The 11,365-nt window shown below is 46.0% G+C and overlaps 1 protein-coding gene across 1 annotated transcript; it reads right to left on the bottom strand.

Moving 5' to 3' along the window:
* Positions 1–4,173: 4,173 nt before the first annotated feature.
* On the bottom strand, positions 4,174–6,689 carry LOC130520129 (ribonuclease inhibitor-like). The gene is made up of 3 exons (XM_057023717.1): positions 6,519–6,689; positions 6,235–6,408; positions 4,174–4,408 (listed from the first exon to the last, which is right to left on the bottom strand). The coding sequence occupies exons 1-3, from the start codon at positions 6,641–6,643 to the stop codon at positions 4,189–4,191; spliced, it is 519 nt and encodes a 172-aa protein (XP_056879697.1). The 5' UTR covers positions 6,644–6,689; the 3' UTR covers positions 4,174–4,188.
* Between the last annotated feature and the right edge of the window lie 4,676 nt (positions 6,690–11,365).

Raw genomic sequence — 11,365 nt, forward strand, 5'->3', positions numbered from 1 at the left:
GAATACTATATACTCTTTCATAGGGGGAGCCCCGTCTGTAGTCGGCCACTCATAGCGGGAACCCCGTCTGTAGTCGGCCGCTCCTGCTACAGACGGGGCTCCTGCTATGAGCGGCCCACTACAGACGGGGCTCCCGCTGTGAGCGGCCCACTACAGACGGGGCTCCTGCTACAGACGGGGCTCCTGCTGTCTGTAGGCCTCATGTGCCAGAGTGATGGGCTTTGGTGTCTGTGTGGAGCTGTGAAACCACAAGAAGAGGGAGGAGCGAGCCATCAGCTGTACGCAGAGATCAAGCCGGCTGTGGATGGAGCCACTACATCATTAAACACATGCGCAACAAGAACAACTACAATGAGCTCAGATGGTTCAAACAGAGTCCTCAACCCAAAGTCTGATTTAAAAAGATCAAAAGTGGCGTAAATGTCTGGTCCTGACAGGAGAAGGATAACTGGAGCGGCATCGCTCGTACAGTAGACCGACTCTGCCTCTTCCTGGTTACCCCGGTGATGACCTTGGCACCGTAATCATCTTTCTGAGGGGAATCTGTCACCAACCTCCTATTCTGCCCTTCAAAGGAGCCCCGCATGACTCCAGAGAGGAGAACCCACGCCTGCTGTGATGCTCACACACAGCCAGGGCTTTTTCCATCGCCATCGTTCTCTGGGGGAAATGTTGCATTTCTTTATCTTAATAACAACAAATCTTGAATGGCAAATTTTAGAATATTTTATAGGGAAGTGAAATAATGTTTGGACCTCTTATCAGGCAAAGAGAAAGTTGTTAAGAACTGCTCTAAAAACACCACCTCAGGGGGACTATATCCAAATCTCTCCCTTTACTGATGGGCCGTTGAAACGTCAATACGCGGATTCATACATTTAGAACTGGACGTTGCACCAGAACTGGAAGCGCGGACTGATACATTTTTAACAGCGGTCCTGCTTCAGCCCTCCGGGGTTTAATAACAAAATACGAAAAATACGAACATTTTAATTTTGGAAACATTGTTGTCGGTTGTTTGACTTGCCGGCTGCAAAATTGCTAAATACGCGCTAGCATGCCTGTTTTAAGCTATCGTAGCGGTATGTTTTACCATGCCCGCGCCCTATAATCCGGAGCGCCTGATGTATGTGTTAAATACAGAAATAGCACCCGTAACTGAGGCTGCACCTTTTAATACGGTGCGCCCTTTGGTCGCCAACATACGGTATATAGAACATAGGGCACGTTTGTGCGTGATATCACTCCGCGTCTGCGCAACGACCACAACCTCTGTGAGAATTGTCTTTATCTTGTTATGTGTTTCACCATATGTTTCTGTCTTCTCTTAAGAAGTTAGGCAAGGTAGACTCATTGGTAAATGTAATAAAGAACAGAGACATTCCAGTTGCAAGATTGTTGTCTGCTCTATTGTTATCTCAGGAGCAGTCAGGCAGGGGGTGTCAACCACTCATTGTATACAGGACATCAGGGGGTTGATGATCACATTTGCATGAAGAATGGGATCTGGCTACCTGGAAAACAATGGAAAAGAAGAACTCTACCAACACCGAATGGGACTGGAGGAAGAGGACGAGGACATCCCAGCAGGGGATCTGGATTGGATTGCATGAACATTGTGAATTTGCATGTGTGTGACTATAAAAGACTGGGCCAAGGGATAGTTAGGTGGTCAGACTTCGTGCCCTGACAATTAACTCTGTTGTTGCTAGGGTTATGAACTGGCCCGGAGCTCTGTAATATTTGTATCTGGAATTGGTTCTATTGTTAAATATATTTTGAAATTGGTACTTTTCTTCTCGAAGTCTTCATTCAAAGAACACGCGGATCGGCAGCTACACTTGAAAGGTATCGCGATCCAACACCTCCTATCTTTAGTATTGCTGCGCCAACTGGTGGTCTTTTGGGTTGAGGATAACGGTGATCTATATGTAGCTATATGTAGCTGTAGCATCATTGCCCTCCACTCCAGCCACTCCTGGTAGTTCCTCAAAAACACTGAGTTTCTAGTGGATGCACAATCTGTGGAAGCCAACATAGACATTTCTGAAGAGCAAAGTTCTTGCAACAAAAATATAGTCCCCAATTAGGTTGTTTTGTTATCACACGACCCCGTCCCCATTATCTTAAGAGAATATAAAAGAATGAGTGGAGACAGAAGAGAGAATGAGACGTTTTTGGCGCGTGTCGCTCTTGATTCAGTGTTTATTTTTGCAGTAAACTTAAAGGAGGCCTTTTCACTTTATGTTTGATTAAATAAGCTGATATTCCATTCTTGACATCTTTAAATTTACAGTATTTGTGGGAGATTTATTTGGTCATTTTGCTTCTTTTTATTTCCTATTTCCCACATTTATTCATAGTTTTTATTAGATTGCAATAAATCCTATAACATTGAACAGAGTGACTAAAGTCAAATGAGCTGTGGTTCCCACCGATAGCCGTCATTCTGATGGGTTTTTGCTGGCTGCAGCTGAAATATTCCAATGCTCCATGTCACAGAGACAGTAAATACTAAACCCTAAAGATTCTGAAGGCATGATGTAAAATAGTAACGTATAATACAGACATTTGAAGAGACAATTAAGAGAATGTTTTCATGCTTCTAAGAGTGGCCGAGGAGCCATTTAGAACTTTATAAAGATGCATTGTGTGATACCAGGAACTAATTAACTTCAAGGCGAAGCTGCTTCTGCTTTGTCGACCATCGACTGATCTCCTGAAAGTCCACCACCGCTTTTTAAAAACTGAATTTTTCATCTATGGAGGGAGTAGACGGCAGATGTTTCCACAGATGCTCTTCACCAGTGGTCAGTGAGTGATGCAGCAGATGAGCGGGAGTTGACTGGCTTCTACCAGAAATGTCTCAGTGTCTCCAGCCCATAGTCTGGATTCTCTACGAGATCAGACAGCAGCTTCACTCCTGAATCCTGCAGATTGTTGAACCTGAGGTCCAGTTCTCTGAGATGGGAGGGATTGGACCTCAGCGCCGAGGCCAGAGAGTCACAGCTGATCTCTGATAAACTGCAGTTCACCAGCCTGGAAAAGGAATAAATGGGGCAAATAAAAACACATTTCTAAATCTGAAAATGAGAGAAAAGCAGAAAATGTAAAGAAATTTAGAAAAGACCAACAGAGGCCTCCTGACCTGAGAGTCTCCAGCTCACAGAGAGGATCTGGAGAAAACCACAGAGCAGCTTCACTCCTGAATCCTTCAGCTGGTTCCGACTCAGGTCCAGTTCTCTGAGATGGGAGGGATTGGACCTCAGCGCCAAGGCCAGAGAGTCACAGCTGATCTCTGATAAACTGCAGTAACTTAATCTAAATAAAGAAGGGAAACTTTTATAAGGTTATAAGTGAAACCAGTATTCATCTGAAAGGTTAATCAAAGGCATGATCTGTAAATATTTAATTTAGTTACAGGTTAAAAAATGATAGTAATATGTAATTACCACAATTCCAACCTCTCAGGTTTGCACTGTTCCAGAGGAGAATATATATTGTTCTGGCCCTCACTCTTCCCAGGTTCTCCCACCTCTTTCCCTCCCATCTCATCATGGAGATCCATCTCACCTGTGGCTCATCTTTAAAGGCACAACCTGTCTTAGATGACTTCCTGTCTCCCTCACCATCTCCCTCCTCGTTGGCTGGTGTCTACCAGGCACCCTCACCTAGTTTTGTCTAATTTTGGTCACCATCTGTCGGCTTTTTCATTGTCCTTAAATCAATTTATCATGAATAAGTGGTCCCCGTGTGGCCCTCCCTCCTGAAGGAACTGGGCACAACACACACACTCAGAAAGTGTGAGGACCCTCGGATGGAATAATGGACATTTTTGAGAATGGTGTTTACCTCAGAGTTTCCAGTCGGCAGTTTGGAAAGTGGAGAAAACCACAGAGCAGCTTCACTCCTGAATCCTGCAGATTGTTGTAACTCAGGTTCAGTTCTCTGAGATGGGAGGGATTGGACCTCAGCGCCGAGGCCAGAGAGCCACAGCTGATCTCTGATAACTGCAGTAGTAGTTTAATCTGAAAAATGCAGGATGAGGTTATACGGTGCAGGTCTGCATGTTATCTGCGTCAGTACTAAACCTACGTTAGTTCTTAGTTGGGTCAGACCTGAATTCACGATATTACAAGGAATTTTTTTAATGTGGTGCATCACAGCAGTGTTGAGAACAGCCTCACTTCACCATCTTAGCAGCTGGTATATAGGTAGAAAAATGAAGACTGACCTGAGCCTCTCCAGCTTACAGTTTGGACTCTCCAGTCCAGAACAGAGCTGCTTCACTCCTGAATCCTGCAACGTGTTGTAGCTCAGGTCCAGAACCCTCAGATGGGAGCGGTTGGACTTCAGAGCCGAGGCCACAGAATCACAGCTGGTCTCTGATAAACTGCACTCCCTTAGTCTAAAATAACAATTATTTTGAGAGAAGACAAATAAAAATCAACATGTACCAGAGCAAAACACAGCTTACAAGCAACAAACCTCTGGTCCTGCACCGGCTTATCTGCCGTATGTTCCTATTTTGGGTTCTTTCAGGGCGGTTGGACAAGATCTACAGCGTATGTAAAGTGTGTGTAGGTCAAAATACCTTCCAAGTTTGTGAGACCACATTTCTCAATAGCTCAACTCTTGTCAGGAGTTGGGACAAAGCGACCCACTCCTGACAGCTTGTGGGCGATGCTGCAGCGACCCTGCAATCCCTACACTCTCTGGTGAAACCAAATCAAAGGTTTTAGACACTGCTGGATGCTGGAAGGGGGGCTATAGTCTGGACGCATCGTTCCCCTGACTGCACATTTCTCCAACAATGATTGGCAGCTGGTGTCACTTGTTCTCCAGATGAGAGAAGGAAAGAGAGCCCCCCCACAGTGTGTTTGATTGCCCCACTGCAAGCTCAATGCTGCCAGAAAACATTGCAGGAGCATCAATTCCCCTCAGGGCATCAACAAGGACCTCAGGAAAAGGTGCAGCTGCCACCTACTAGAGACAAGCACACTGAGCTGAGATTCAAAGCCCTCTCCTCCCAAGAGAAGAGCTTGTTTGTTGGAGGCTCTTCTGGGCGATACCTGGTGCCACAGCTCCAGCTCAGCCCGTCTCTGGAGCTGAGGTGGAGCTTAGCAAGTTTCATGGTTCTCCACCACTTCCTCTCGCTGAGGACCTTCTCAGCTGGTGGTTTCTGCTCCACCTTCCAAGTTGAGCAGGTGATACTTCTGCATTCCTGCCACCAGTGTCTCTGCAGAAAGAGTCTTCTCTACTGTTTTATATTAGATTGTATGAAATTAGGATTTTTGGTTGATGTCTTAGATGTTGTTGACTAAGAGCAGGTTTTTCTTTAATAACATAGAAGATTCGATGAGAAGAGCAAATGTATTATTTTATGAGCTACTTCCACTACTATTATATTCACATACTTCCATATTGTCTTAGATTGCAAGCTGCATTTATTGCATCGTTCATAGAAAGTCATATTTGTGAGGGGAAAAACTCCAATAAGGTCATTTTCTTTAATGACCATTACAAAAGAAGGAGGTGATGAACAAACAGATTTATCGAAAAATGTGTGAAAACTTATGGATGGAAACCTTTTTAAAATGGTTGCATTGTGTAGAATCGGTGTAGAATCAACTTGTTGACTTCTGATTTGGACTCCAATGGAAATGAGGTGCAACAATTGTGGATGCTGAAAGCTTCAGATCTTCATGAAGGTTTCTGTGGTTGGACTGACCTGCTGCCCCTTTAAGAGGGAGGCAGGTTTGGGCTTCTGGCTGGAATGAAGCCACCTAAGATGAGAATGACTGCAGGCTTTCGGTACCAAGGTTTAACAGGGTGCTCACTTCACACTTGGGCTTTTCTCTTTTTTGGGATGGCTTTTCTCAGGAGAGAAGGGGCATGGCACACTGCAGCAGCTTTCTTTTTGGGGTTTCTAGTTTACCTTCTGATCTTTAAAAGACAGGAAGAACCATTTTTGATTGGTCTGAATGTTTGGGCGGTTTTGTGGCCAGCCTAAAATAAAACAAGACAAATCTACAACTGATACTTCCTTTCTAGTCATTGATGACCATCCTCACATGGGACAGATTTCCACAACCAATTTAATACTGCAAATCTGTCCTGTGTGGTCTTTTTTCTGAGAACTGTAACACTACGTTTATAACAAAGATCAAACATGTAAACATTTATTGTCTAACTAGTTACACCTGGGAAAGTACTGGATCATCTCTGACTGACCTGAGAGTCTCCAGCTCACAGAGAGGATCCTGGAGAGCACCACAGAGCAGCTTCACTCCTGGATCCTCCAGCTGGTTCCCACCCAGGTCCAGAACCCTCAGATGGGAGGGATTGGACCTCAGCGCCGAGGCCAGAGAGTCACAGCTGATCTCTGATAAACTGCAGTGCCTCAGCCTGGAAAAGGAATAAATGGGGCAAATAAAAACACATTTCTAAATCTGAAAATGAAGAGAAAAGCAGAAAATGTAAAGAAACTTAGAAAAGACCAACAGAGGCCTCCTGACCTGAGCGTCTCCAGTCTGCAGTTTGGATGCATCATTGCAGAAGACAGTAACTTTACTCCGGCATCTGTCGGGCTTTGGTTCCAGCTTAAGCTCAGCTCCCGTAGATGAGAAGGGTTTGACGTCATTGCTGAGGCCACAACTTCCCAATGACTCGTTGAAAGAAGACTATCATACAGTCTGTTGTGTATGAAACAAAAATAGTGAGTCAAACTTTGGGATTTCTCATCAACTTATCTGAGAATCTACTTCAACACAAATGTAGCTCATTTCCTGGAAAAGCTAAATTCAACACCGTAGAGCAACAGTTTGAACGACCATCAGATCTGAAATGCAACAGAATTATTCTCAACATTTGTCTTATTTTAGAACAGCTCACAATTACTCAATATTTAAAATGATTGTAGCAAATGGTTTAAAGAAACGTGCATCTTTTTATCTGTCTATCGGCTCTTTGGATATTTTGCATTTCATCCAATTTGTACGATGGTGCGTCAAGTCTTAATTCAGCGATCCGATCGATGACATCAGAGTCTCTGGTTGCATCGATTGCCCTCAGCTTCTGTTATATCTGCCTGTTTCCCTTCAAATCATTTTCACTGCACTTTTGTTGCTAGTGATGAAGTTGCCACCTAACGGGTGTGGAAAGGCTCAAACAACTTTGTGGGTCACATAAAGGCTCCAAACGGAACCGCCACAAAGACCTAAAACACCCATTTAAACCAACGAGGCCGGCTGTTTTTACGTTGAACAGATGAAGCAAAATAGTCACGTGTCATTAGTTAAAATGTGTTTTGTCGTTTGAATACGATGTATACAAACAAACAAAAGTGATTTAATGACATGACAGTAATTTCATGATAGTCAGTTAACTTGTGGCTCCTATTATTCCTGCCTTATGTTGGTTTGTCTGGATTGACCATTGAACTTATATCCAGCCAGTGTTGAACATTTCTGGATGAATTGTTGTTGTTTTTAATTTATGGACGCTGCAATGGAAATAAAGAATTGAAGGAATGACCACTGGAGGGGGTATTGCTGCCTGACATGATCCACTCGCTTGATTTAAACGCCGATGTCCGGCCCCAGAAATCTTTACTTACTGGAACTTCCTGCAGTTTCTCACAGCTGGAATCAGGCGACGTTCTCCCTCCACTGAGGTTCTGTACTGCTGCAGGTCCAGCTCATCCAGAACCTCCTCTGACATCTGCAGCAGGTAGGCCAGAGCTGAACAGTGGATCTCTGACAGTTCCCTCTCTGATTTCTTCTCTGACTTCAGGAACTCTTGGATCTCCTGATGGACTGACTGATCCTTCATCTCCATCAGACAGTGGAAGATGTTGATGCTTCTGTCTGGGGAGAATTCATCACAGTTCTCCTCCTTCAGGTTGTTGAGGACCTTCTGGATGGTTTTGGGTGGTTCTCCATCTGATCCAACAGTCCACCCAAGATCTTCTGATTGGACTCCAGAGAGAGACCATGAAGGAAGCGAACAAACAAGTCCAGGTGGCCATTTTTACTTTCAAGAGATTTCCTTAGTGCTCTCCTGAGGAAGTCATCAAGAGATGTGGCTGGTTCAGAATATTTTAGGAACTGATTTATAACCGCTGTGTCTTTCCTGGTGTAACAGTGGAACATGTAGACGGCAGCCAGAAACTCCTGAATGCTCAGATGAACAAAGCAGTAGACTGATTTCTGGAAGATCACACTCTCTCTCTTGAAGATCTCTGTACAAACTCCTGAGTACACCGACACCTCGGAGACGTCCAGTCCACATCGCTCCAGGTCTTCTGAGTAGAACATGATGTTTCCTTTCTTCAGATGTTCAAACGCCAGCCGACCCAACTTCAGAAGGAGTTCTTTATCAGCCTCAGTCAGTTCCTCTGGTCTCTGCTTTCCTCCATACTTCTGCTTCTTCCTCTTTATCTGAACCCTCAGGAAGTGTGAGTAGAGGTCAGTCAGGGTTTGGGGCAGCTCTCCTCTCTGGTCTCTGGTCATCATGTCCTCCAGAACTATAGCAGTGATCCAGCAGAAAACTGGGATCAGACACATGATGTGGAGGCTCCTGGAGGCCTTGATGTGTGAGATGATTCTCTTGGACAGATCTTCATCACTGAACCTCCTCCTGAAGTACTCCTCCTTCTGGGAGTCAGTGAAGCCTCGTACTTCTGTGATCCTGTCAACACATGAGGGAGGAATCTGATGGCTGCTGCAGGTCTGGAGGTGATCCAGATGAGAACTGAGGGAAGCAGGTTCCCCTGGATGAGGTTCACCAGGAGCACGTCAACGGACGATACTTGTGTGACATCAGAGATGACCTGATGCTTGTTGAAACCCAGTGAAAATCTGCTTTCATCCAGGCCATCAAAGATGAACAGAAGTTTCCAGACAGTCAGATCTTCTGCTCTGATCTTCTGTAATGTTGGATGGAAAACATGAAGCAGTGAGAGAAGACTGTGCTGCTCATCTCTGATCAAGTTCAGCTCCCTGCATGAGAGCGGAAGCACCAGACTGATGTCTTGGTTCTCCAAACCTTCTGCCCAGTCCAGACTGAACTTCTGCACTGAGAAGGTTTTTCCAACGCCGGCGACACCGTTGGTCAGAACCACTCTGATGTGTCTCTGTTGCTCAGATAAGACTTTGAAGATGTCCTGGCACTTGATTGGAGTGTCCTGGATGTTCTTCTTGGAGGTTCTCTCAAGCTGTCTCACCTCATGTTGTGTGTCCACCTCCTCACTTTGTCCCTCAGTGATGTAGAGCTCAGTGTAGATCTTGTTCAGCAGGGTTCCACTTCCTGCTTCATGAGTTCCTTCAGTCACATGTTCACATCTTCTCTTCAGACTCATCTTATGACCTTCTATCACCTCCTGCAGATCACTTCCTGAACATAAGTAAACCAATGATTCCATCTATAATAAATCATCAACACAACTACAAATTCATGACATCACAAATTAAATCTTTATTGAACAGTTTTACTTTGTTTGGGCTTCATTTCAGCATCTCCAGATCTGCTTCCAGATTGTGAACAAGAGGACTCTCCTGGTGGAGCTGACTGGTCCCAGTTTGATAGGATGTGCTCCCCCCTCTCACTATGAAACACATCTCTATTAGTCCTTTGATTTATAGGATGAAAGAGCCTGATCAAGACTCAATATTGTTCCAGCATTTATGTCTGAATTCATCTTTCAGTTTCAACATGATTCTTGTTTCTAATCAACAATATTCTCATTAAGTCTGTAACTCTATGACTGTCTGAGGTTTAAGTGTTAAACATCTCCAATAATAAACTCACAACCTGCTGCTGTTAATGTGACTAACAGCTGCCACACAAACACATCATCACGCTTTAGTTGTCTTACATTTTCTCTGAACTTCTGAAGATTATTATTACACCTTGGACTGGCCACTCTTCAGGGACACCAGCTGGGCACTGTGGACTCTGCTCTGTCCTTGTCCATCCTGAGGAAACATCAGAAATAGTGATGAGACTGTGATGAAGGTAAATAATCTGTAGAGGTTGTAGTTCAATAATCCCAATTCACTGCATTTTTATCAAACAGGAAAATTTTAGATCAGGGGGGCCGTTCTTCCCAATCACACCTCTCCAGGTCTCACTGTCGCTGCCTAACCCTAACCCTCTAAGGACTCCAAAAAGGGTGAACTGCTGTTTGGGCCACAGGCACAAACAACAATCAGCATCCGTCCCCCACCCGAAGGCGAAAGGAGGCTACCCTCTCATCCACCGGGGTAAACTCCAATATACAGGCACTGAGCCGGGGAGCAACCAGAATTGCCCCCCTGCCCGTTGCCTCTCACCATCGGCAACTCCAGAGTGGTAGAGAGTCCAACCCCTCTCGAGAAGACTGGTTCCAGAGCCCTTGCTGTGCGTCGAGGTGAGGCCGACTATATCTAGTCGGAACTTCTCAACCTCGCGCACCAGCTCAGGCTCCTTTCCCACCAGAGAGGTGACATTCCATGTCCCTAGAGCCAGTTTATGCAGCCGGGGATCAGACCGCCAAGGTCCCTGCCTTCGGCCTCTACCCAACACACAATGTACCCGACCCCCCCTGCAGGTGGTGAGACCACGGGAAGGGGGTCCCATGTTGCCTCTTCGGGCTGTGCCCGGCCGGACTCCCTGGGCAGAGGTCCGGCCACCAGGCGCTCACTAATGTGCCCCACCCCCAGGCCTGGCTCCAGGAGGGGGCCCCGGTGACCCGCATCCGGGCAAGGGAAACTTGGCACCAATAATCTTTTTCATCATTGGGGGTCCTGGGCTACGCTTTGTCTGGTCCCTCACCTCGGACCTGTTTGCCATGGGTGGCCCTACCAGGGGCATATAGCCCCAGACAACGGAGCTCCCAGGATCATTGGGACAGGCAAACCCCTCCACCACGATAAGGTGGTAGCCCAGGAGGGTATTGGACTTCTGTGCTCGTCTCAGATTGTCCATAACAAACATCTTGTTCAGGCATAAAGGCGTCCACATGTGCACTTGGCTCCAGGACGCCTTAGGCCGCAGATCGATGATCGACTTTGTGGTCGCGTCATCGGATTTGCGGCCGCATGTTCTGGACACTCGGGTGAAGAGAGGGGCGGAGCTGTCAACTGATCACCACCTGGTGGTGAGTTGGCTCTGTTGGTGGGGAAGGATGCCGGACAGACCCGGCAGACCCAACGTGTTGTGAGGGTCTGCTGGGAACGCTGGCGGAGTCTCCCGTCAGAAGGAGCTTCAACTCACACCTCCGGGAGAGCTTTGACCATGTCCCGGGGGAGGCGGGGGACATCCGTATCTAAATGGAGAGCTGTAGCACTCTGCAATGATGGATATTGTTGGGAAACTTTAAAAT

This window comes from Takifugu flavidus, unplaced genomic scaffold (genome assembly GCF_003711565.1).
Source record: "Takifugu flavidus isolate HTHZ2018 unplaced genomic scaffold, ASM371156v2 ctg291, whole genome shotgun sequence".
In the NCBI taxonomy this organism is placed as follows: domain Eukaryota; kingdom Metazoa; phylum Chordata; class Actinopteri; order Tetraodontiformes; family Tetraodontidae; genus Takifugu; species Takifugu flavidus.

Excerpts from the sequence above, each read along its gene's own strand:
- LOC130520129 (XM_057023717.1), bottom strand. The coding sequence starts at position 6,643 with ATGACGTCAAACCCTTCTCATCTACGGGAGCTGAGCTTAAGCTGGAAC. Across the intron at positions 6,409-6,518 it reads TGCAGACTGGAGACGCTCAG|GCTGAGGCACTGCAGTTTAT; the intron begins GTCAGGAGGCCT and ends TTCCTTTTCCAG. Across the intron at positions 4,409-6,234 it reads TGTGAGCTGGAGACTCTCAG|ACTAAGGGAGTGCAGTTTAT; the intron begins GTCAGTCAGAGA and ends TTGTTATTTTAG.